General features: G+C 40.8%; 1 protein-coding gene across 2 annotated transcripts; it reads right to left on the bottom strand.

The window, feature by feature from the left end:
- Positions 1–16: 16 nt before the first annotated feature.
- Positions 17–27,982, bottom strand: LOC119649985 (rutC family protein UK114). 2 transcript variants are annotated; one of them, XM_038052427.1, is made up of 3 exons: positions 27,752–27,982; positions 27,374–27,603; positions 17–193 (listed from the first exon to the last, which is right to left on the bottom strand). In XM_038052427.1, the coding sequence occupies exons 1-3, from the start codon at positions 27,814–27,816 to the stop codon at positions 75–77; spliced, it is 414 nt and encodes a 137-aa protein (XP_037908355.1). In that variant the 5' UTR covers positions 27,817–27,982; the 3' UTR covers positions 17–74. The 2 variants fall into 2 exon arrangements, with proteins under 2 accessions (XP_037908355.1, XP_037908356.1); XM_038052428.1 differs by lacking the exon at positions 17–193 and adding an exon at positions 9,000–9,200.

Here is a 27,982-nt window from a genome sequence, read left to right as displayed (position 1 = left end):
ACATATATTTTTTTCATTTTCAATTATTATTACAATGTACATCATAGCTTCAAGTTCTCCTTGGATTCATATAGTCACGACGAGACTGTTTTCACGTCTCCAGTTAATGCAATGCATTCGATTTCCACAAGAGCATCCAAGGGTAAACGAGCGACTTGAAAAGCAGAACGGGCTGGACAATCGTGACTGAAAACTATAAAGAAAATAAAAAAAATTTAAAAAAAAGTGAGAAAAGTAAATAAATGTTTATTTAGACTAGAAAAACTGTGTATATTATGAAATATGATTTAATTCTAATCCCTGAATTGTGTTTATACAATTTCTAATTTTTTTGTTCATATATTTGACCGATATAGAGCTTGTGGGAAGAACAACCCGAGATGTTCGAAATGCTTCTATCCAGCTCGAGCTCGGCGATCGGTGCGAAATATTGACAACGAAATAAACGCAAAATTGTTGCCAGCCAACAAAGCCTATTTCAGTTTACAAAAACCGCTCTACTCGAAACGTCTCATCATAGAGTCAAAGCTTTTGCTGTAGAAACAATGATCCTGCCACGTCTTCTTTTTCTCCAGCCTTTGTCCCGTTCCCAAGCGGGGTCGGCTCGTCGTAATCAGTTTCGCAATTTCACTTTATCAAATGCCTGATCTGGATGCAATCTCGAGGCTTTGAAACCCCCATCCAACGTATTAAGCCACCGTTGTTGCGACCAACCTTTTGGTCGTTTACCATCGATGTTCAGACCAACCTTGGCAAGTGAATTCTCGTTAGCGCAAATTACTTGACCATACCATCCAATACGCCCCTCTCGCAGTTTTTCCACGATCGGTGCAACCCTATATCGATCACGGATATCCTCATTTCAGATATGATGAAAACGTGTTACGCCACTAGTCCAAAGCAACATCATCGTCTCCAATACCGCAAGACGCCGTTGATTGTCTTTTATAGTCGATCCTATCATGTATTCATAGGATAGTTGAATTCTTAGCAAGAAAAATGCTAAACCCTTAGCCGTGTCCGAGAAAATCCTCTGAAAAATTGTTGGCCCCCTACAGGAGGATAGTCAATTTCGTATCCAATATAACGTCGAAATTTATATGCGATATCACAACCGTCTGATTGTCGAGAAAGTTTGGGTCAATAGGTTGCAGTTGCCAAATCAGTTATTCCGTAGGAGTGAGAATGGTCCAACTCGGAAAGTCTAGAAGGGTAATATCTATGGTAGAAAATGAAGACCTAGCAGACCCTGTCCCAGATGGAGCGGTGACATATGCCGGAACGCCAAACAGCTTGAAGGGATAACAATTTTGTACAAAACCGGAATGTCAAAAGTTCCTGGCTAGGGCTGGCCTAGACCAGATACCAGTTGTTACGCCGTTGATGATGATATTTGACTCAGTGTTTAATGTAAAATCCATTACGTTACTTTCAATGTGAAAGCTGTACACCGCTCATTTCCGCCTCTTCCAGTGTTAACTTTTACGCTGAACTATTTTTTATTTAAAATTTCCTTGGCTAACGCAAGCCAGTCAAAGACGAAATTTGATAACATCATGGAGCTTATTAATTGGAGAGACGTTCACTTTCTATGCGCTAGTGAAAGCTGAGATGTCTGCGCTCTTAAATTTCAATAAGAATTGTGAAGCCAGAAAAAAGTGGAAAATGTCTACCCTTTGCTTGCCCCATTTTGGGGATGTCTATTGGATTCTTGGCATTTCATTCTTATTACCAAAAATCAGATATGTTTAATTTCCCAAAATTGAGGTAAAAATTAGAGTATATCCTCAAAACAGTCAAGCATAGAAGCTTCATTCCGTTTCAGTGCATTCATGATCGAGATGATTTTTTTTCTATTTGGAGGAGCGTTTCACATCCGCATGTTACGATGACTAGCCATTTCATTCACAAAAGAAGGAAATTCACCGGATACCATAGGGTTAAGAGGCGTTGTGAATTGTTCTTTCCACCCCTTCAAATATCCGTAATCGTTGATGAGAAGTCGACCGTTAACGTCCTCCAGAGGACCATGGAAAGGTTTGCGATCACCTGCAAATCCTTTCCTGAAGCGGTATATACTTTTGAAATCACTTCGTTCCGCGGCATCTTCGCTTCCCTGATCATTGCAATAATAAATTCCTCTTTGTCATAGCGCTCACTTCCCCTGATTCTACACGGTATCTTTCGAACACGTCAGGATCGCCATCGTGATATATCGCTCGAAGCGATCAACAGAGTATCCAATCCTTTTCGTTTATCACTCAAATCAATGATTCGGCAGTCAACCAGATCGTATAATGCCCCTTCGGCACGTGACCGACGGCCTGCGTAGAACCCGAAAAAAGAGCATTTTTAATGGCCCAATGCTCATCAATATTCTTAGAGGGGTTATTTAAGGTACATATCTGCCGTCCGATCAGCAAAATACCTTGTCCACAATCAAACGACAGCTAAGGTCATATAAGCTTAAAATTAAACTTGGGGAGGTCGCTGCTCTTCAACACTGCGAGAAGGGCCAGATGCAACACGCAAATGAAGGTCAGCGGCCATTAGATTGTGATTCTTCTCTAAACCGATATCAGCACCTCTCTCGTTGCGCACATCCATAAGACAACTCACAAATCTACTGTTGATCGCAAAGTGATTGATCTGATTGCTGGTATGGTGGTATAGTTCAATTGAAACCCGAGTGACCTTATGGCAAGCTTCGTGCTCGAACAATGTGCCACCAATGACAAGGCGGTGGAAGCTGCAAAAATCCACAAACCTCCCACCATTATCGTTAAGGTCGTCAAAATCTTGTTTCCACACCATATGTCCAAGTGTTATCAGAGCTCACCTTGGCATTCAGATTACCCATTACGATCACAATATCACCTTTAGGAAGTCTGTCCTGTCTTCACTATCTCGGAAGTCTCCGTGGGTACATAGCACTGCACAATTGTGATGCTAGATCGGAATCACACAGTCAAAATCTTGTCAGAAAAAAGTCAGGAGACACCGGATTTGCACATTGTACAAAAGCACATTGCTATTAGTATAACCTAGAATGTCCAGCTTATATCGCTGGAATTCTCTCTCGAGTTGAAAAAAGCGAGCATTCTGTGGATCCTCGAAACCTTTAGTGAGGAGTGTGTGCACATTCCAGAAGCCAATCATTAACCGCGAACCAAAGGTTCTGTGCGTGAAGCCAGTCATGTCAACATGTTTGATATATAATAAATCCTTAGTAAGGACGTAACATTTTATTAAGATAACGTTAGTCTGAACTATCCTCCCTGATCGTTGTGAAAATGATGCACTCTCCAATTTCGATCCACCAGCACTTAAACGCAGGTGCTCAACAAGTGAATCGGATTAAAATTTTATTTAAGAATCGAGGGATTCCTAAGTCCGCCAGCCACTCAATGGCGGGCCGGATCAGTTGGAAAACAACATGCTATCCTAAATACCAAATAATATATAACGGAATTTTAAAGTTGTAACTGCCCAAAGGAGCGACATTGTAGTGACTATCGTGGCACAAGATATTGATGAGATCGAAGTACTCACAAACGAGGGAATTTTTTAAATCAGATCTTGGCTATAGGAAGCTGGTCTGACACTCGCAGAGCTTAAAAACGAGGTAGTTTTGATCACCAAGCGAATTAAGCAAACGTTGATAAAGGTCAGGATTGTTGAACACATCATACAGTCGCAGCCAACGCTTGAATACCTAGGAGTCAGCAACCAAAGCATCCGGGTCTGTCAGTCTGGGCACCGTCTTTGAAGTTGGAAGCAAATAGAAGGAAAATTGCAACCCCATACCAATTGAGTGCATTGCGAACGTCATCTGCTTACCGTACAACATCAGACGAAGCAGTCTTTATGATAGCAGGCATGATCCCCATCGACATCTTGACAAACGAAGGTCGACGCCTCTATGAACCATAATACGCAATCGGCAAGTCCTATACCTATCGTCGGCAGTTAGCGCAAAGTGAATCTATTTTGGAATGGCAAAAAAGATGAAATGATTCACTTAAAGGACGCTGAACACACAGGATTATTTCAGATGTCTCAAAATGGATCAAACGAAGGTACAGTAAGGTCAGTTACCACCTAACACAGTTCGTAACTGATCCTGAACCGCGAAGTAATACCGAAATGGAAGTCCCGCGGGGTAAGCGAAGGAGAATGAGGTGGTTTTAGTGAATAAAAGTCCCACATAACCGTATGGCAGGAGCAGGCAATAGGTTTTGAACCTTTCTACCAGAAGCCGGGTGGTTTGGGTATAAAGGTTTTGTGTTCATCTTATGTGAGAAACTCGCTATGCACGATTTTCCATCCAGCTAAGAATACAAAATATTCCGTCATATTTTGCCAAACTCAACGATTCACATAAATACTGTGTTCACCATTTAGGATGACAAATATTGTTTATTACCGCATGATGCATGCATATATATGTGCGCATCTAAATTTATGTAACGTATCTTCACACATTTCCACTTTACTCGGTGCACAAAAGCATACATATACATAAATAAATTAAAAACCGCTGGTAACCAGAACACCCATGTCCATTATATTGGTTACTACCGACAAGCTTTATTAGCATATACATATACAGACACATATCTACCAAACGTAATTGACACTGAAATTCAAATAACTAGAAAAAGTCGAAAAAGGAAAATTAAAACGTTATCACGATCCCGCCATTCATACAAGTTCACTTTATATGACGATGAGGTCGAAAAGTACTAAGTGAGCCCTTTCATTTGATACCCCAAGTGACCATGTTCTGTAAGAAAAAAATTACACCCTCCCTTCGCATGTATTGGGAGTCCACCACCACACAAATTCAACACAAAATGGCGCCACTCGCTGCATGTAAAGGGACCTACAGACTACATATTCTCACCAAATTTCGAAATAATCGGTTGAGCCATTTCTGAGTAAATTGGGTGTGATAGGCAGATAAGCAGACAAACGGACACAATTTGAAACGAGTTTAATAAGGTGTTGTGTTCACACAAAACATTAAAAAGACAGACAGACAGTAAAGTAATAAGATTTGGCTTTACGCAAAACCTTAAAAAATGAAAAGATTAACCCGAAGATAAAATCCACGCAGAATTGCGGCTTTTACCCTGGCTTTTATTGAGGTACGGCCTATAGGGTCCCCACCCTAGCTTAACACTTCATGTATATCTCCTGTCAATTCCTTGGTGGAGCGTAGGGCCTCTTCCTAATTACCACACTTTTCTCCCCCATCCAATAGCTTATCTAATGTTAGATGCCCCTTTGTTGCCTATAGTTAGGGAGAAAAAAATGCTTCATTGGAACTGATTTTAGATATTGAGGAACGGTCAAAATTTGTCACTTTTTCACTTTATAAAATACCCTCGTGATTGATAATGGGCAACTTTGTTATCCATTCTAGTCATGCCCAGCATTTAGGTATCACCCAACGTGGGACATTCAAATCGTTAAATTTCAGGGAATAAAACTCCAGGGAATTCTCTAGCCCGGCTCATTTTCAGAAAACACGATAGAGATGACATCAGCATTTCAGCTTGCTTCCTGGCTAAGCTCCACGTTCACTTGAATTCAATTTTATTAGTTACATCTATAAAACAACTGGTCTCGCTCCTCAATTTTATCCCACCGCATGATAATTCATATCCTTTGTGTCGTCGTTTATCTCAGAGGTTATGATTTTTCTGTGTTTCTAGGCCCTTAGGTCTCCGAAGTAATTGTCCTTTCTGAAATTCTGAAAATATGGGCTTCAGCGGCAGAACAAGCAGGATTGGATTACGGAATTTTTCGAAACTCCTTTGACTTGCCCTTGTTTTGTTGTACACACTACAACGTGGAGAATTCTTCTTTCATATAGACATATTGTTTTACTATCACGAAATTGGGCTCATTCATTGCATCCTGTGATTTGGCAACTCGACCTGACTTCGAGACTTCGAGCTATTGCGTACTTATGCACCATCCATTTTCGGACACCTCCCATTTGAAAATAAAACTGAATAGAAGATGGATCGAATAATCATCTTTTCATTAAGCTCTACGTCTTGAAGGTAGAGGCCCTAATTCTGAGGGCTTTAAAATCAGTCGTGAAACTGAAATACATCTAGCTAATCAGCTGGAGCATTCCTTAACAATAGATAGATTGATCGAATCGCTAGGTTGTTGCCTGCGACTCTCGATTTTCTGACTAGTGCGGTTTGTGAGCTGCTCAGGAAAGTATACCAAGGCGAAAAAGTACGGGAAATCTCGTTTTTTGAAAAAAATATTTATTTATTCGTCTACATTAATGTTGTCGCCTTCAAAAAGTCCCCATTAGATATTATGCACTTGTGCCAGCACTTCTCAAAGTTGATCTTTGGAATAGCCTTTATTCTTTCAGCGATTTAATGCCATTTAATGCCATCGATGCTTGCAAAACGACGGCCTTTTAAGGTTCTCTTTATTTTTGGAAATGGAAAAAAAATCACACTGAGCCATGTCGGGCGAATATGGAGGTTAGGGCATCATTAGAGGATTATGTTTGGCCAAAAATTCACGAACAAGCAATGAAGTGTGAACAAGTGCGTTATCATGGTGCAAAAGCCATGATTTGTTCTGTCACAAATCCGGACGTTTTTTTTCGAATTCACGCGAACGGCATTGAACTTGTAGATAGTACTCCTTATTGACCGTTTGAACTCGTGGCAAGAATGGACTATGCCATTAAAATCGAAGAACACAGTGAGCATCACCTTCATGTTCGACCGCACTTGTCGAGCCTTTTTCTGTCTTGGCGATCCAGAATGCCTCCACTGGGAGGACTGAGGCTTGGTTTCTATGTCATATCCGTAAACTCATATTGAAACTCGTTTCAGTAATCTTGCATTGTCGTTGACCTTATTTAGTGGAGACTGAGCAACTTACATACGCCGCTACTTTTGATCAAAATTCATCAAATTTGGAACAAATTTTGCTGCTAAAATACCCAAAACACTTGAAAAAATTTCATGACATGAGCCAATCGATATGTCAACTTCATCAGCGACCTCTGTGATTATGATTCGATAATCGTTCATAAACATTTCTTTCATTTTTTCTACGTTTTCATAGGTTACTGATGTGCTGGGGTGTCCGGGGTGTTCATCAACTTCAACGTCTTCATCACCTTCTTGGAACCGCTTATACCACTCGTAAACTCTTATTTTACTCATTGCAGCATAGGTCTTTGTTAACATTTCACACACTTTACTACATTTAATTTCATTTTTTAAGCAAAATTTTATACAAATTGTTTGAGCCATTTTTTTAACTAGCGAAAATCGCCGAGCTCATACAAATACGTCTAACAATAGCGGCTACCACAAACATAGTAAACAATGAATACAGCTTTATCGTATTTCCGGGGCATGTATACCAACATAACAAAAATAAAACAAAATGAGCACGCCTCGTACACGAAGGTGAAAAAACGTTTCTCATTGAGGTATTCTACTCAATCTTATAACTTTTCTGATGAGTTCGCAGAGAACTGAAGTTTCAGGTCTACTTTGGACAAATTAACAAATATTAGGTTGTTGCACATGAAATGGCCGATTTGGCAATCAAATGAAGTTAGTTGCAATTTGGTTGTATCATCGAACAATAAAGTATAAACACTCCTACATTTAATTGTGATAACAGTGAATAAAAAGGAAAAACGGATGGAAAAGAGCCAAGAACGTATACTTTTTCTGTATGAGTTCAAACTCGGTCATAAAGCAGCGGAGGCGACCAGGAACATTAACAGCGCATTTGGAGCTGATATGGTAAGCGAACGAACCACACGGCGGTGGTTCGAAAAATTCCGGTCAGGCGACGTAAACCTTCAAAGTAAGCCACGTGGACATCCAGGCCCATCGATTGACAACGACGAGCTGCGTTTGTTAGCCGAATCCAACACACGTCAATCTGTGAGAGACATTGCAGAGAAACTGGACGTAGACTATTCGACAGCTTCCCAGAACTTGCAACAACTTGGAAAGGTGAAAAAGCTCGACAAATGGGTTCCGCATGCCTTTTCGGAAAATAACAAGGCGCTTCGAATGGAATCTTTATTCTTTATTCTCCCGCAACAGAAGCAATCCCTTTTGCACAGAATAGTGACATGTGATGAAAAGTAGATATTATACGACAATCGTCGCCGATCAGCACAATGGCTATATCCTGATGAGCCACCGAAGCATATGCCGAAATCGAGCCTCTATCCGAAGAAGGTAATGGTGACTTTTTGGTGGTCTACAGCTGGAGTTATCCACTACTCTCTTTTGGCACCTGGAAAAACGATAAATGGACAGAAATACTGTGCCCAACTCGAGGAAATGCACCAAAAATTGAGTATTAAACGGCCGAGATTAGTCAACAGAGATGATATGATACTCCTTCACGACAATGCACGACCTCACAAATCCAGAGCAACGGTTCAAAAATTGAACAACTTGCAGTATGAGACTCTGCTTCATCCACCATATTCACCGGACCTTTCGCCGACTACCACTTTTTTAAGCATTTGGATAATTTTTTGGCGGAATAACTATTGTGGAACGAAGAGATCATCAAAATTGCCTTCAATGAGTTTATCAACCCCTCAAAATTGGACTTCTACGAAACTGGCATACATGCTCTTGTATCTCACTGGGAGAAGTGTTTTGAATCGACTGGCACCTATTTTGATTAAATAAATCAATTTTTGTAAGCTTTACAGTCGTTTCAAATTTTAGTACCAAAACGGCCATTTCATTTGCAACAATCTAATAGCTACAAGACGCAGAGTTGGATACTGTATATATGCCTTGCTCCTGAAAAGTAATTTGTAAATATTTCAGGAACCAAAATAATTTTCCACATTGAGCATAACTTTCACATAAGCAATTAGAAATATTATCTATACGTCATCTTATACAAGATGTCCAAAAACTTACCTGATGTAACATATAATTGTAGTTATTTACCATGCATAGTAACAACAATAAACATATTTATTTTATTTGCACCAATAAATCTATTTGAACCAAGCGTTCATACAAAATTCATGAAAATGATTTATGCGGTTTCAGTTTTGACCTTTCCCGTCAATGCAATACATTCAACCTCAACTAATGCATCCAATGGTAGACGCCCTACTTGGAAGCATGAGCGTGGTGGATAATCACGTGTGAAAACTGAAAATAGGCAATGGATACTTTGTTCATAATCGAAATTAAATAAAGTCAGTTAATTCTGATGATGGTGTTGGAACACTCAGTCCGTAGGCACTATCCAAAGAGGCCAATCAAATAAATTTCATTGTGGCTACAGTATCACGTTCGTCCTGTTGTATCTCATATTCGCCAATGTGTAAATGCCATCATTAATGTTGTTTTTGTTTTAATAGTGCATACCCTGAATCTAAATGAATTTCATGTAAACTTGATAGTGTTAATATATGAAACCTGGTTAAATTGATTGGGGTGTTCTGTGGTCAGTATCTACATATATAGAAAGCCGATGGGCATTGCGTCTGTATTTGATTTATTTTCCTGAAATTTACTTAGTCAATTATGGGAGAATTTATCGATATGTAAACTAATACACCTGGTTGTGTGCCTAAAATTGTAGATCGTCAACGTCTTTAACACCTAATTTTTAGAGGGGCGAAAGTAGCACTAAATTGTGATAAAATTTAAGCGTGAAGGTCACAAAGATATTTTCTAAATTTAGGTATATTTCAAAACATTCTTGATAAATATATTTTTCAAAATATGTTAATCTCGCACATCACTTTGTGCTAATTCAAGGTTAACTAATGTAACTAGAGCGTTAGAAGGCGTAAAAAAAGCTCTTTAAGTACTATCAAGATCTGTTAAGTGAATGCAAAAATGGATCGAAAGCGCATCTCTACAGAAGACTTCCCCAGCACTTCACTACACAAAGAACAGTGGTGTCAACCACTGGTAAGAATACAATTGAAAGCAATGTTATCACCAAAAAGGCTAAATTGTTGAACAAACCCAAAATTCGATCGTAGATCATCTGGTTTCATTTGCACTGCAACAAGTAGTCGACAGGCACTGATATACCTTTCCCTTTACCTTTGGAAATTGGGGTAGATTTTTTCCTTCCTCCATGTTTCCATATTCTCTATTCACCAAAATACCCCCAGAGGATATCACGCCGAAAACTTTGAATTTACAAATATATCTGAATAAGTAAAGATCACATATGTACAATTTCCACCCAGTGAGTCTTGAATTGATCGCATTTTAGAGGATCTCATAAAGTGACAACTTCTCCTTTCCCAAAAATAATAACTTTTGATATTCTTTCCTATCTCTAGTTCACTTTATTGATTTATTTATATATATAATAAAAAAGATACCCGAAATGAACACTGCATGAACAGATTCACATAGCAGCAAAGGCACTTCTTCTAACCCGGTCAACAAGGTCGGAGCACCAATTTGTAAACCATTATAGCTTCACAGCATTCCTAGTAAAGGGAAGTTGAAGTAACACAGCAGCTCTGCGAATTGCTAGAAGCCGCAGCTCCGAACACTCAGGCCTTTTTTTAGCCTATGGTACTATGGAAATCACCTATTCACTGGCCTCCAATCTGCGGCATTCGGAGGAAACAGTTGAGAGTGTGCAGATTCTTCATTGAACAAAACGTTTCCGCGGTGTCTTCGTCTGAGTGCAGGGCCGTCTCTTCCTCCTTCTCACATTAGCTGCATATAGGCAAAACCACCACCCCATTTTTTTTTCATACGGTAGTTTAAGGGGCAGTGTCCTGTTAAAATCCCTACTAGGATTTTCATATCCCACTTCTTAAAAATGACACTAGAACGGCCCCGGGTTCAAATTTCTCCACTCGTTTCAGACCCTTGGCAAGCCAATCTGCCAGTGGTCTGGCACCCAAATCAGGAATGTTTCGTTTAGTCGCCCCAGTTTCAGTAGTAACCAGAGCCACCGGCCGGGGAATTTATATATGGACGCATGACCGTATGATTGGCCGTCTTTCCACGCTCCAATGGTATCGAGTCTATATGCGTCATTGACTGCTTTCCGTTTCACCTCTAAAGGAATGGGGGGTAGATTTAGGATAGCTTCAAATGCCGTGGTCGGCACTGTGCTCATTGTTCCAGTAATATTTAAGCAACCGATCCTTTGCAGCAGCGCCAGCTGCTTCCTGCTGTTAGTTCAGTCTCGACCAACAGATGATGCATACACACATCAAAGTTTTATTATGGATGTATATATGAAATAAAACCGTTGCAGTGAAAGTCCCCAGGTCTTACCTATCACAGTACTACAGCAAGAGAACAATCTGCAGGATTTCTGATATTGTCCATAGATATAGTGTTTTCACATTAGCTTGCAGTCAAAATGTACACCTAAATACTTTACGGTTTCTATCAGCTAGACTTCCGTCACTACTGAGTCGGGTAGCTGCTGTGGTTTTCCCTAGTTTGGAAGTAAATATCACCTTCACCTCGCGCCAGTTAATTGGAATATAAGCGTATGCTAGGCATGCATGGTACATATTCCGAATATGTAGGCCCAGGGCACCCATTCCTTCTATTACTAGCGCATGAATAATGCTATCCGAGACCGTATCTATAGAACCAGTTGAATTCCCATCTTACTCGCTCCAATAAGATTGCTTCCCATGCGTCCAGTCTCTGGGTTTAGGACTGCATGCGCCTGTCAGCCCAGAGATAACATTTTGGACGCTGCCTAGGAAGAGCACTCCAAGCAGATGGTTTACCGTTTCTTCATTGCTGTCTGTGTACCTCCTGCTCTGTAAACGTATACAACCCAACTGTAGGCTACCTTCTTTGGCAAGGATCCACTCAAGTTTTGAGGTTGTCTCAAGAGATTTAATCTCTTCGGAAAAGCGTCTCCATGATGATCACTTGGCCGACCTTATGCTCTTCTTTAAAGCTTAGCTTCTTAATCCTCTCTATACCGATTCCACCCAGCGGCTGAATCAGACTTTAAAGCTCGGTTGAGGAGCACTCTTCCCACTCTCCTCTTTTTCGTCAAATCCAAGTTTCACCATGGTGTTTTACCCTACTTTGGTATATTGAGTGGGTAGCTCTCTTCGAAAGCTTCTCTTACCCAAGTTGTGATCGTCTGGGTTGTTTTTTCGATTCCAGCAATGTATTAACATGCATCTCCCAGGAAACGTGAGTCGGGTACTTAATTCAGTCTTTAAGGTTGCTAAATTTGTTTCACGTGGATTACGAAGTGGAGTGGGTGGAGATGAACTCATGACCATTACGAAATCAATGCGCCTGAGATCCGAGAGTGTGATCTCCACTCTCAGACAAGAGCCAAAATATCAGAGGTTGCCACCATGATGCCGATGATGATGATCTCGCTTGATTACATTGGAAAAAGTGGGCTCATTGAGCAAATTGAGGATCTGCAGACCGGTTTCTACCAGATACTTTAACAGTCTCGATCCTCTTGTGTTGATGTTTGAACTTCCCCAGCAGATGTGGTGGGCATTGACATCACATCCTGCTATTATCCACATTCCTTTACTTTTCACATTTTGGATAGCTCTGATGAATGTTCCACTCGGAAATTCTTCTGCGTCGTAGGGGAAATATGCAGAGCTCCATAGAATCTCCTTCTTATATTTTTTTTGGCCGTTGTGGTAATGGCGACAACCTAGGTCGTTTATCAAGTTAGCCTGGAGGTCTTTTGAAGCAACCATGCATAGGCACATAAGAGGTCAACATGTCGGAAGTTTAAGCCCCTGACTACCTCACCAACAACTCATGGTTCTTGTGTGAGGCATACAAATGTCTTGTAGCTATTGATCCAATAACTAACACGTGCAATCTCCGCTTTACAATGCTTCAAATTCGGACATGGTAGTTCATACGTTATAAGCTGAATCGCGTCAATATCTATCGAAATAGATCGTCAATACAAAGCTTGAAAAAGTTTCATGTATCGTTCACAGCTCTTGAATTTCATAGAGATAGTTTACGGTGGTGTGAAAACCGGACCGTCAGGATAACTAGTGTAGGCAGGATTGGTTTAAATAGAACATGTCGAAAAGCGGAAGCTCGGCGCTTCAGGTATGAAAGGTTTTGTTGATTTTTTTATGTAAGAATATTTGGCTACACGATGGTTTCACTTATATATAGCTCGTAGGGAATATACGTTGAATATACCCGATATTCAATTCGATGTGGCACTGAAATTTTATCTCCCGGGGAAAGGGAAACTTTGACCTACTATAAATTTGTTAATAATGGTAGGATTTCTATCAAGCTTTCGAGTATGCTGCTTCCTAATAAAATCTATCTTACTGGGAAATTTTATGAATCTAAGGTGAACTCAAGGGGGTAATAATATACTATTATTAACTTTATTTTAGCAGATATCTCAAAGGGGAGTATTTTGGGCAGGCATTATTTAACATGGCTCTGGAGCATTTAATCCGAAAGATGCCTGTGGATTAAATTGGTACACTATTGTACAAACCATCACATTTAGTGGCTTAAGCGGATGACATAAATATCCTGGCACCATCAAAAAGGAGTGCGGAGGTACCCCAGTGAAACCTGATAGAAAAGCGAAGGTGAGTAGCTTAAAAATAAATGAAGAGAAGACCAAAATCAGAGACATAAAGCAGAAGAAAGACAAAATGCTACACTAAACGATTGAAAATTCGAACAAATTGACAGTTTTGTGTACATAAACACTTAAAACAATGAGTTGTATCTTCCATACGATGAATGAACCAGAAACCGTTATCCATTTTAAATTCGAAAGCTACAGGAGGCAAGCCACTTAGAGAATATGAACGACAGAAGAATTACCAGGCGGCTACTCCAAGGTGGATAGTGCAATGACCGACATAGTTAAACATCAACCTCTCGACGTTGTTACCCCAGGTTCACATCCCGGTTCATCATGGATTCTGTATTCTAATAAAAAATCTCCCGCTGCAGTATCACTTGTCACAACGTTAAATGTGATGATTATGAAACTGAACAACCAAATTAGGAAATTAAGAAAAAAATACAATACAATCTGGCAGACTGCGAAGATATCCACAAAGGAGTGGAAGATACTCCGCAAAGGAGTGGAACTCAGTGGACAATGCAAGTTACATACTGGTCGGATTTCAAAATTGGAGGCCACTCTCGCCTAACGAACGAAAACGGAGACGAAAAATTTGGCAGCCAAGGATCGACAATAGGCTATATTGCCGTACAAGAAAAATATGAAGAAATTGATAAGAGATGCGAAGGAGGAAGGCAGATATTGGGAATGTCAGCTGATGAAATTGTAGGGAGGTAAAATCTCAGTTTGCTTTAAACGTTACACTAACGATGGACAAATTTTGAATAGGTAACATTATATATGGGATCCGTTTAGATTTAATTCCAATTTGCTTTTACGGCACCAAGGAACTGTGTATCTAGATTTGATTGAAAGCTATTTTATTCATTAAGCAAATCAAAATCGTTCTAAATCGTACGAGACGCAAAAAGCTGGATATTGATTAAAGAAGGTTGGTAAAAATCGAAAACGGCAATGTACCAATGGTGAGGCACTAATATTAGAGAAGAAGGAGCCGAGGAGTTCTCCGACAATCTACCACTACCACAGCCTCAACACTGCGAACAGTAAACTCGAGAATATTGATCAAAAACTGAAAGAAACTTATTCATTATTATTTGGCAAAATCCAATCTGAGATATAATTATTGCGATGGTAATGAATTATAGGAGTCAGAGAAAGAATTCATGAAGGTCAATAGACCTAAATACGAAAAAATATTAGGTTTAGAATGAGTAGAACATCAGAGTTAGGCAATCTGATAAAAGTAAGATTAAGCTCAGCATAGAGAATAATGCCCGTAAGAGCCTCGAAGAACTCTTCGAAATAATAAACTAGTAAAATATTAGAGAAATATTGGAAAAAAATATATATATATACTCATTCAAGTAGACATTAAAAGAAGTAACGAGGATAACACCTAATTGATGCTTAACAATAACAATAATAATCAAGATACTACCTCCGTTGGGATTATCAAACAGTAAACAACCCCGATGGCAACGAAGGAAGAAATATCCATTTAAGAGCTCAACACTAATCATACCAAAATCATGCCTGATTCTATAGATGGTGTTATCCATTGAAGTTACAATAGATTTCAAAAAGTCTTATAATTTGACTTTTTTTGCGCGTCTCACCTAATTCGCATAAGTAAGGGTGATCCGGACGGAAGGCTATGATATAATATCGATGGTACCAAAATAAGACGTAATAGACCTTGCCTCAGATGGAACAGGATCGTAATAGTAGTAATATCGATATTAATATCGAATTGAGAGACCTCGGTACAAAACGGGTATGTTTGTAGTTCCCTACCAAACCAGGTATAGACCGAGCACCTGTTGTTGCCCCGTTGATCATGATGAAATATACTGCCATAAACAGGAGACTGCCAGAAGTATTCAAGAGCTATGAAATCTGTTCTTACAATTCTCTTTCTTCTCATCTTCGAAATACCTTACGAAAAAATCTGCCCCCCTCAATATCAAGGTCGGCTCTTCTGGACAAATTCCTTCCCACTTTCCTCATGGCACCAGTGTAGTCGAGAGGTTATTAAATCCCTGTCTATGCTACTTCAGTGTTTCGTACGGCTTTTGGATCGTTTCCGATGTTCAGACCAGTTATAGCTAACGAGAGTCTATCATCGAAGACATTGCCCTAACAACTACTTGAATTTACTTCACCAATATACCATTTACCGAAAACACCGATCCGACGTACTTCAAAAGATTAGTGCAGAACACGTTACCATTACTGATGTGATCGCTTTTTCGTTTCATTGGGGGTTAGTCTACAGAAACTACCCATATATATGAAGAGGGGGGGGGGGTACATTTTTTTCACAGAATATGGTCATGTGGGGTATCAATGAAACGGTGTAATTTTTCACAGAATAAGGTCATGTGGAGCATCAACTGAAAGGGCTCAGTTAGTACTGATATTGGGTGAAATATAGGGGAATGAGACCTCAAAATGTGTACTCCGGAAAGTGTAACAGGTCTCGTCCTCACAGACTATCCAACGGAAAAATCTGAAAAAATGCATGATCAGACAACTGTACGAAATCTAGGCCTCAAGATACGAAGAAACCAGCTTCCGGTATTCCGATTTGTTTCGTTCGACATCGAGGATTGCTCTTCTGGATGGGCACGGCTGGAGTCGGGTGATTTTCAAATACCCTAGAGTATATCTTGGACCTACCTAGCCACGGTATAGTTATTTATTGACTAATTTGTTAATGCTTAGCGTGGAGTAGATAGCCCATAGTCCAACATAGTTTAATATCTAGATCCCAACTAGGTAGCTACATCGAGGGATACTAACAGCCAACGCCATTAAGGAGGCAACCTCATTCAGAGCGTGCTAGGGTCACGCCACTGACTACGCTTCCTATAACAATATTTTAATCGGGACATGGGAATCTCCTTTTAGCCTATAAACGTAGCAAAGTGTGAATGTAAAGAAAATTACTACGTGAAAATGAACACAATAAATAAGAAAAAAAATAACAAAAGTTTATACATATGTAAATATAAACAAGTCGGAAGCTGGGCACTTTGGGTAAAAGGTTTTGTGTTCATATTATGTGAGGAACTCCCTGCCATACAAATAACTAAAAAAAACTAAAACAGGAAAATGCATCCCATAGACCCCACCGTTTCTATAACTTTACTTTATATGATGATGATGGTGTATGGACTCTTAGAGGGCAATAAATATTCGTGAAATGCAAAAATTTCAACGCCAATAACTTTGTTAATAATAGTTGGTTTTCATTCAAACTTCCCAAAGTTATGCCTTATATAATCCCTTATCCTAACCCCAAATCTTGTACTTCTAGGAAGGAGTTACAAATTTTTCGGCTGGATAGGTTTTGAAAACGAGGTTTGTTTCACTTTTTGGGGCACACATTCGGAGCCCTCGCTCCCTTATGTTTCACCCAATATCAGAAATAAAGTTTCGAAAAGTACTAATAGAACCCTTTCATTTGATATCCCACATGACCATATTCTGTGAAAAGAAATTTTACACCCCCCTTTCGCATGTATGAGGAGCCCTACTTCAAACTCAACGCAAAATGGCTCGACTTGCCACAGACTAGACCTCTCAACAAATTTCATGGCAACTGATTCAGCCGTTTCCGAATAAATCTGCTGTGACAGACAGACATTGAATCGATTTTAATATGATTTTGTTTCACGCAAAATAAGCTTGAATCAATCAAAACCAGTAGGTCCCCCACCAAGCAAAAATAAAATGCAATTCCCACACAAAAATGAAATACAAACCCTAAATTAATACTATGTACATTAATTCTGCATTAAACATTGGCAACAATTAATTCAAAAGTCAACTCAATTTGTACAAAAGGAACTAACCCGAATACCTGTCCATACTTTCAATTACCACTTCATTCTGAGCTTTTCCACAGGACTCCATTATACGATACAACTATAAAAACAGTTGGTATAAAATAAATAGATCCTACTCTAAAGGACGTTCAATGAAATTACTATAAAAAGACTGAACAATAGAAAAAAACTCATTAAAACCTCTAGAAGGGGTGCACACAGAGAGTAATTGAATGAAATTAATTTACGCAATAAGTCAGTGCTAATGATAGAAAGTCCTTTCATTGAAATGTTCTACCTAGACAGTCATCCATCTTGGACTTTCATTTCCACTGCTTTGTTGTTAAGAGCTTCATTGTTATGGATAATAGCATTGACTTTGCCGTGGAGAAGAAATAATGTAAACGGGCAAAGGAAATAGAAAATAGGGTTTTAGGAATGTTCTATTTTCAATTTTAAAAAAATTGGAACTGTTTCATAAAAATCGTGAATTTAGAACAATCTAAAAGGCAAGATGTATAAATAAAAAGTCTAGATGACCCTCAGGTCTTCACCAAATGTAAATGTTCTATGTGGAAAATAAGCAGATATAAAGACAATGAAAATAATTTAAAGATTTTTACGTTACAGCTAAGAATTTTTATTTTGGCAACATATACCATAGTTCAGGAATGAAAATACCCAGGACAGTCCTGCCTGCACTGTAAAAGTTACAATAATAGCACACGCCGAGGTCTGCGTAACCAAGGAGGAGCTTGGTCTCCATTAAGCAGACTCTGAATACTTCAGGCACTTTCAGCTTCAATTAAAAGCCGTACCTTGATGACGAAAGCACCAGCATTGGAAATCACCTAAGGAACGAAAACCTACAAGAATTTAATAACAGACGCTTGGGAAACCAGTGGAAAGTGAAACGCAACCGCTTATAGGTGCCGCTATATGAAAAAGGGAGCAGAGGGTATTCCCTACTTTGTTTCGTCCATGGGAACCGCATAATAACATGAAAGAACTAGCTCGCCAAGGACTTTCTCGATTCGTACGGCATTAATATCAGCTGAAGCAGAGGTCCCATATGACAAAATTATCAGGAAACCTGTTACTCACTAGCTGGCGAAGATCCGCATAGATAAAGGCAAGCTCGCCCCATCCCTGCACTTTCCGACTGGCTGGTGACTAAGGAGAACAAACCCCAGGTGAAGGGTAAACTTCACAAAATTGGAGCTAATGGGAGCGGAGAAGATGTACATCTCCTCGGCTTATCTGCCTCGATTCAGAAGTTTCAGAGACCCCAGAAAGATCGAGAGAAGTAGCTTCGGTGAAGTTATCGAGACAAAATTCGCCAATGCTCCAAACAGTAACATTGGCACGACAGACGAACTAAATAAAGTCAAAGGTCGGCGCACTGCAGAATCATTCAAAATTGTATTGATCAAAACAAAACATCAAAACACAGATTATTAAATCGGTAATCATAGAGGACAACGTCAATTAATTTATAGAATCTCCAGACCCAGACGACATAACGCCAGTCATATTCCAAAAGGTTGTGTCGTGGTTTGTAGAATTTGATCTGAGCTGTATTTCGTTCGGACTTATACGATCAATCTTACCTCTCCCGTGCTGAAGACCTTCAAGATACGCTTCAAATCTCAGCACGCCAACCCCAATGGCAAAGACGGCTCTCCACAAGGTAATTAGTACGATCATTACATTACCAGGGATATACCTTAACTGGCTTCCTGGGTATAACGGAAGAATTCAGCAACATGAATACCAAAGTATCATGGAGGCTCTAACCAGGATAGGCTTGGAGAGGTGTCTTACACAATGAAAAGTATCTATGCCAAGAACCAGCATAATCTAATCTACTATTTGTGGCGAGGTTATGACACAGTATTCTTCACCAACAGATTGACGGATCTTTCAGTCATCGCAAGTGTACCCCAAGTGGAAGTACTAGTGATACTGGAAACGTGTCGATAGCTGGGACATTATGAGAGCCCTAAAAATAACACAGTCATTTTTATCAATTGCCAAGTGGCCGTTAAGATTTTCTACTCAGTGGCGGCTTCTTCCAATCTAGTGTGAAGACGCAGGGATGCTCTAAGTCACCCTCCTCCTGGACGGCAATCATAAGGACACTGAGGGGAATGCTCCCCTCTCAACAGTCCCTCGGTGGGCGCAGTCGGGGTCCGGTCCCTGCACTAGTTAACAGTCGCTGACTTCAGATGGGGAAGATACACCAGCTACGCTAAATCAAGAAGCATCTGGCCCCCTACCGCAAAACCCGATCCAAAAAGCCTTTGAGCCAAACTCGCAAGAAACCAAACCCCCTGGTTTTCACAGGCCACTGGCCTATAGAAAACTATGCCAGCACTCTTTGCATACCCTACAATTCACATTGTAGAAGTCACTAATTGGAGGAAGATACACTGCACATCCTTTACTAGCTCAAGCAAGACCCAGACAGCGGACACCAGGTAAAGAATTCTCTTACGGACCTGAAACACACATTTGGCTGTGGATTGAGGTTTGTTTGTGTAAGTATCAAAGAACACCTCAAAAATTTGATTGACAGATGGTTTCCGCGCTGCATTCTCCTGGATTGGCAACATCTACACGTTTCAGATTATTTTCGAACAGTATGAAGAGCTTTTATCTTTGCTTCACCAAGTCTTCACCGACTTAGAGAAAGCTTCGATAGTTGATGCTATAGGGAGTATATTTAGTGGTAGCAACCCAGTCGTCCGAATCAACACCAAGTGACCGAGAAGGACCTCCACGTGGTGGCACCAGGAAACGCTGTATTAACAATGACTTGCTGGTCGAGTTGAAGTAAGCGAATACTCCAAGGCCTCGGGCAATCAAAGTCTGTAGGAAGACTTATCTGCAGCTTCCGCCACAAAATCTCATCAGAGGTTATCTGGTACCATGGGAGCCGGTATAGCCCCCTCAGTTCATATGCCTCAGGAGAATTCCTGGGCATGTGTTCTCAGCCCGATTATTTGCGGTTGGCACCCTATGTTACATCCGCAACACAGGCAAAGACCTTCAGGACTCAAGCTTCGAGTTGCGTTTACAACTCAGATACAGTACTCCTTACTTCGGTAGGTGTTGTATCCACCAGTATGAATGCAGGGCCATGTACTCAGTACGAACTGGGACCATTGTTGCTGGTCACAGCAGAGCTCCGATCGTGGTCACAGAATCAATCTGCGTCTTAAGAAGACCGTGAAGTTAGGCCCAGCTCCTGTGCCAGACGCGTGCAAATGCATTCAAGGTGAAGGCGGTCTGCATGGGGCACTGGCCCACAGAAGACCATGCGCCAGGCTCGGCATACCCTACAACTTGCATTGGCGAAGCTGCGGAAAAGGGAGGAGGAGACCCTCAGGCACTTCCTCTGCGATTGCTCAACTCTAGCTAGAGTCTGGCTACGAACACTGGGTAAACCATTTTTGGGGATCTCAGAGCGATTTCTAGCTGCAGAGTGGGAGAGCTGCTTTCCTTCGTGAATGCTACGGGCTGGCTCCGAAAATCCCAGCCGGCTGGATTCTGCCTCCCTGCTCTCATAACAGCAATCACGGTCTTAGGAGCACTGATACCTATCTACCTACCTAGGCCTAAACAACGGTAACTCACGTTAAAGCTTCCGGAAAAACTCATAGTTATTATTAGAATGACATATGATACCGCAAAATGTCATGTCTTGGATTGAGGTAAAATTTGAAAACGAAAAGAAAGTCTGATTTTAATGGACCTTGGCTACGCTGATTGCTATATCTGCCTGCTGTCTCACCGAGTCATGGACCTTGGCCAAATTGAATTTGAAAAAAAGGCAAGCGGCTAAAGATAAAGACCAACAATTCCAAGGTTCTTAAAATGATCCTTTGTGAAATTTTGAGCCCCCTACATTTCTATAGATCATTCCGGTAGAAGTAGAGTAATGAAATCTGTAACCGACGACGTGACTATACAGTCATAAAGAAAATCAAGCCGTCTATGACTCGTACGTTGCTGAACACCAAAAACAATAACAAACGGAAAGAAACAAATATTTAGCCCAAGCAATTGTTTCGATGTTAAATTCAGAGGATCATATTATGTGGAATACCTAAGATAAAATGTCGGAGCAAGGAAATTGATAAAATATTTTACTGTAAAGGTCGCCATCCACATTCAGTTCGGCCTGTCAGTTACGCCTGAATAGTCCGCCTGTTCATATGGACTCTTCAGACGGAGATCGAATGAAAAATGATTCGGCCAACCGGCTGTGTGCGAGAATTTTAAAGATCGCTGATAAAATTTTTTTATAAATGCTCATATATAAAAATATCTAAAATTTTCGTCCCAAGATTTTCCACGTCTACGGAGGGTGCTTTCAGTTCAACTGGTGGCCGAGTGCACTGCGAGGCTACGTTCAGTTCAACATGTCAGTTACGCTTGAAGAGCCCGTAGTGCACCCGACCGTTGAACTGAAAGCACCATTCAAGCCGAACAGTAGTATGAAAAGCGTTCAGACAGATTTTAGATATTTTTATGTGTGAGCATTTATAAAATGTGGTTACCAGCAATGAAGAGGCCTATAACGCCCGCCAACCACGTACACTTTGGTCTGTCAGTTACGCCTGAATAGTCCTTATTTGACCGGCAGCCGTAACGTGGAGAATTTCATGTTCGTTTAGGCTGTGAGCCAGAACCCGATCACTGATCACCGGATGCCTCAACAATCAAAACTGACAGGCCAACTGCATTCAATCCACGGCAGGTAATAGCCCCCCGTCAACAGTGGACTCTTCAGGTGTAACTAGCAGGCCGAACTGAACGCGAATGGCGAAGTTAAGAAATAGAAATAGAAGCTGGCGGTACGGGTATAAAGGTTTTGTGTTCATCTTATGTGAGAAACTTTCTACGCACATTTTTCCATTCGTTTATGGCTAAAAGCGCCACTTGCTGTATATAAAGGGTACAACAGACCACACGCTCTCACCAATTTACATGACAATCGATCCAGCCGTATCCAAATAAATCGGGTGTGACAGACAGACGGACAGACAGACATCGACTCGATTCTAATAAGGTTTTGTTTCACACAAATCCTTAAAAAGGAGGGTAAGTAGGAAGGAGTACCTAAATAAATAAACTCTTTTTAGGAATAGGACCAGTGGAATGTACAGACAGATTGTGGTCGGTGAGAACAGCGAACACTGCAAAATATGGTAAGTCAAAATTGCAGATCAATAGACCCGTCAGAAAGTAAATTTCTGTTCCTACATCGAATCACGTTTCGCGGAGACATGGGAATGGATAAATAAACTTAATGGAGTGGTAGTTCAAAATAATTAAGGTGATTCTCCAAAGTATACTGAGGTGCACTTCATAAGCTGATGGCCACCAGAGCAAGAATTACCCACAGAATAGTGAGTTCGGTTTAGTATATTATAAATTATGTATTATAATCATCATCATCATCATCAACAGCGCAACAACCGGTATCCGGTATAGGCCTGCCTTAATAACGAACTCCAAACATACCGGTTTTGCGTCGAGGTCCACCAATTCGATATCCTAAAAGCTGTCTGGGGTCCTGACCTACGCCATCGTTCCATCTCAGGCAGGGTCTGCCTCGTCTCGTTTTTCTACCATGGATATTGCCCTTATAGATCATCCTCATCCATACGGATTAAGTGAGCCACCCACCGTAACCTATTGAGCCGGATTTTATCCATAATCGGACGGTCATGGTATCGTTCATAGATTTCGTCGTTATGTAGGCAACGGAATCGTCCATTCTCATGTAGGGGGCCAAAAATTCTTCGAAGGATACTTCTCTCGAACGCGGCCAAAAGTTCGCAATTTTTCTTGCTAAGAACCCAAGTCTCCGAAGAATACATGAGGACTGGCAAGATCATAGTCTTGTACAATAAGAGCTTTGGCCCTATGGTGAGACGTTTCGAACAAAACAGTTTTTGTAAGATGAAATAGGCTCTATTGGCTGTCAAGAACTGTGCGCGGATTTCATCGTCATAGCTGTTATCGGTTGTGATTTTCGACCCTAGATAGGAGAAATTATCAACGGTCTCAAAGTGGTAGTCTCCTATCTTTATTCTTCCCGTTTGACCAGTGCGGTTGGATGTTGTTGGTTGGTTGGTTTTTGGTGCTGACGTTGCCGCCTAAATTTTGTCTTGCCTTCATTGATGTGCAGCCCAAGATCTCGCATCAATCGCCGCCTGGTCCATCTGGATGAAAGCAGTTTGTATGTCTCGGGTAGTTCTTTCCATGATGTCGATATTGTCAGCATGGGCTAGTAGTTGGGTGGACTTAAAGAGAATCATGCCCCTCGCATTTATCTCAGCATCACGGATCACTTTCTCCAGCGCCAGGTTAAAAGGGACGCATGATAGGGCTTCCCCTTGTCGCAGACCGTTGTTGATGTCGAATGGTCTTGAGAGTGATCCTGTTGCTTTTATCTGGCTTGGTTAACATTTTCGTCGGGATTTCGAATTCTCTCATGGCCGTGTACAGTTTTACCCTGGCTATGCTATCATTGGCGGCTTTAAAGTCGATGAAAGATGGTACAACTGATGCTCATATTCCAACAGTTTTTTTCCATCGCTTGGCGCAGAGAGAAAATCTGATCTGTTGCTGATTTGCCTGGAGTGAAGCCTCTTTGATATGGGCCAATGATATTGTGGGCGTATGGGGCTATCTTATAGATAGTACTCAGCAGCGTGATCCCTCAATAATTGCTGCACTGTGTGATATCTCCCTTTTTATGAAGGAGACAGATAATGCCTCTTTGCGAATCGTCAGGCATTGATTCGCTGTTCCATATCTTGAGCACAAGTTGATGAACCACTTGGTGTAATTGGTCGCGTCCACATTTAACCAATTCGACTATAATTCCATCGGGTCCTGGCGACTTATGATTTCTAAGCCGATGAATTGCATGGACTGTTTCTTCCATACTTGGAGGTGGTATTATCTGTCCGTCGTCTTCAGTTAGCGGGACCTCCAACTCGCCGATGTTCTGGTTGTTCAGTAGTTCATCAAAGTACTAAACCCATCGCTCCAATATGCCCATTCTGTCGGAAATCAGATTTCCCTCTTTTTCTCGGCAGGATGAACATCGAGGTGCCGACTTGTTGGTAAAACTTCCGCACCCGGCACGCTTACTCACTGAACTTTTCTAGTTCACAGACTTGTTGGTTCTCCCAGGCTTCTTTTTTCCGTCTCCGTTCGCCGGAGTTCATGATAAGTCTCTGCGCGCGAAAGCATCCTTTCAGAATGCAACATTACTCGGTGTGCAGCATTCTTCCGTTCCGTGGCTAGCTTACATTCATCGTCAAACCAGCCGTTCCGACTCCTTTTGCGGCTGGGGCCAAGTATGCTTGTGACCGTATCCATGATAACGTTCTTCAGGTGATTGTGAAGATCATTTGTTGATGCTTCATCTCCAGGTCCTCTGTTGACTGCGGTTATTGCGGCATCCATTTCCCTCTTATATGTGTTGCGGAGGGCTTTGCTGTGGATGGCTTCAGTGTTAACTCTCACCTGATAGTCAGAGGGGATTCTGGGTGGTGTTGTTATTCGAGATCGGAGCACGATGCCAACGAGATAGTGATCCGAATTTATATTGGCCCCCCTATATGTTCTGACATTCATCAAGACAGAGGTAGCGGCGTTCGATCAACACGTGGTCAATTTGGTTGAAAGTGGTGCCGTCTGGAGAGGCCCAAGTACGTTTGTGGACAGCTTCCCGCGCAAAACAGGTACTTCCAACAATCATTTCATGTGACACTGCTAATTGGATAATCCGCAGTCCGGTATCATTTGTATTTTGATGTAAGCTATGGGATCCAACGTATCGCCTGAATACGGGTTCCTTCCCTACTTGGCTGTTAAAATCCCCAAGTATGATTTTGATATCATATTTGGGACAGGCTTCGAGGGTTCGTTCTACTGCCTCGTAGAAGGTATCCTTCTCCGACTCTGCAGTCTCCTCTGTAGGGGCGTGAACGTTTAGGAGGCTTATATTTCTAAATTTGCCTCGCAAGCGCATAGTGCATAGCCGTACGCTTATGTTTTCAAAGCCGATAGCCATGGCCAATATTCAAGGCGAGTTAAAAGCAGCAAGACCACTCTTGAGGTCTTTCGCCAACAGCAGCGGAATAAAACAAGCGAATGCAATATTATGCATTTTTTTTTAAAACTTATAAAAAATAACCCGGGCCACTGAGGTGAATATCAGAGGCAGATCCTGGGCAGCACATTAATGAAAAAAAAAGCGGAACAACAACATCAAATAGAATTGGTCAATAAAACAATGGAGATAAGAGACCACAACTTTGAAAACATCCAAAATTTTTTCTAAGGTCGAAAATCACAACTGATAAGAGCTATGATGACGAAATCCGCGCACAGTTGTTGGCCTCCAACAACTTACAAAATTTTTATTGGAAAGTAACCATCTCTATCGAACATGATCGGAACATTGCCATTGTCAAAGGACAAGGTTACTAGAGGGCGGGAATAGTTGCGTTATTATGGAAAATTTTCATCAAGCTTTGAGACCTAGGGTTTTTTAGTAAATTATCGAGGTCTATATTCCTCTGAACATTGGCAGCTTGAAAAGGAGAAGTGCCATCGACAAAAAAGTGCCTGGAAATTGTTGTGTTTTAGAAACGGATTAAAGAATATTGCATATGCTGCCAGCAGAGGGAACCATGCGTCCCAAACTTAGCTTTTAAGGCCGCATTGATCATCACCGCATCATCGGCATGGAAGAATCGCTAAATAGGCGACAATAGTGGTATGAAAAAACGTTTCGAAAGAATGGCAACTAACAAACCGACCATCAAAAGGTAGGCGCAGAGAAAAACTGGGAAGGTTAATTTCAACAAGGCGAAAAGAGAGAATCCCCCACTATAGCAAATTGATTCACTAGGTCTCATCAATAGGCTTCCAAAAGCATTTCAAACAAACAATTACCATAATCAATTCATTGTTACTGGAAAGAAATAAAAAAAAATAATATTTTTTTGCCGATCAACTACCACCTTCTGACCACTAGTGATTCCCTTATCTGTCATACATGTTGCTATCGCTTAATTGCTCCAAGAGTTCAAGTTGGAGTTTATCAGTATTCGTCGGAAAACAGAAGAAAACCCAGACGAAAATAAGCACTCATATGTGCACACTCTTATGGGCACTGTTTCTCTCTATCTTTCTCTCTCATACTAATCTATTTTTAACTAGCATATTTAGCTTTTCTTCTATTTTAGATTGTAGATGCGAATTCTGAAACTACAAAGCCATTTTTGATCCCACTTACTAAGTCTTCGGATCGCGGTTGTTGCTCTAGCAAACTTTCTAATCAAACAAATGTATATTGTCTCAATCAAAAGATAATACTATCGACTATTAAATTCTCTCATTTTATCTGCAATCCTTATCTTTGTTTGCTTTCAGATAGACAGAAAAGAAAGATGCATCCTAATATGCAAGCTTGAGACTACACTATTGCAAAATTACTGCTAGCCAACCTTTTGACTGATAAAACGAAACAATTAATCAACAACTCTTCAACTTCCATATCAATAGATACTACTTCACATTTGATAGTAAAAAACGAGAATACCGAGTAACTGATATGACTTTGTCAGTCAGAAAATGAAGGTTACTGGTCCGGAGTTCATGGTTAAATGTGAGAAGAACATGAAAAGTATAAGGTTCGATAAACTAGCGGGAAGCCAAAGGTGGTAATTATTCAATTGAGAATCAGAATTTAGTTAGATGATAAGCTAAAAAGTAAATTATAACCTATCCCTCGAGCAAGCTGTCGAGAAATAAATCATGAACATATTTTACTATAAAAAGCATTCCCTATCGTAATTTACAACCCTTCCCAGTCCACTCACCTTTCTTATAGACCTCATTCATCGTCCCGAAATCTTCCAGATCCTTCATGAAGATTGTTGTCTTCACGACTTTATCAATTCCTGAATTTGCAGCTTCCAATACTTGTTTCAAGTTCTCAAGGGCCTGAGTTGTCTGCTCCACGATGCCTCCAGCCACGAGTTTGTTGGTGTTTTTATCCATTCCCAAACATCCTGATACATAGACTGTTCGGTCCGCCACCACCGCTTGGCTAAATTAGACAATTGGAGAAAAGGGTAGACATGAACAAGTGCCACAATCCAGTAAGACCCAGCTACATATTATTAATGACGATTTTGCAGACAAGAGGCCCTCATGCCCCGAGTTGACTCCATTGGAAAACATAGTACTTGACTTACTTGTATGGCGCAACAGGTCTGGGAGCATTGGCTGTGCTGATAAGTTTACGAACAATTGTTGCCATTGTGGGGCTGCTGTTGTTGGTTGCGGCACTGCTTTGGGGAGTTCTACATCGACACTGAGTGGAAAATTTACTCTTTCACAAGCCCAAGCTCCAATGGCTCCAAAGTCGTTTTTCAGCCGTGGGGGCTCGTTGCCGGCCGGTTTTCAGTCATTTGTATTGTTGGAAT

This window comes from Hermetia illucens, chromosome 2 (assembly GCF_905115235.1).
Source record: "Hermetia illucens chromosome 2, iHerIll2.2.curated.20191125, whole genome shotgun sequence".
In the NCBI taxonomy this organism is placed as follows: domain Eukaryota; kingdom Metazoa; phylum Arthropoda; class Insecta; order Diptera; family Stratiomyidae; genus Hermetia; species Hermetia illucens.
Note: the sequence above shows the minus strand (reverse complement) of the source record. Positions and strands in the feature narration are given on the sequence as shown.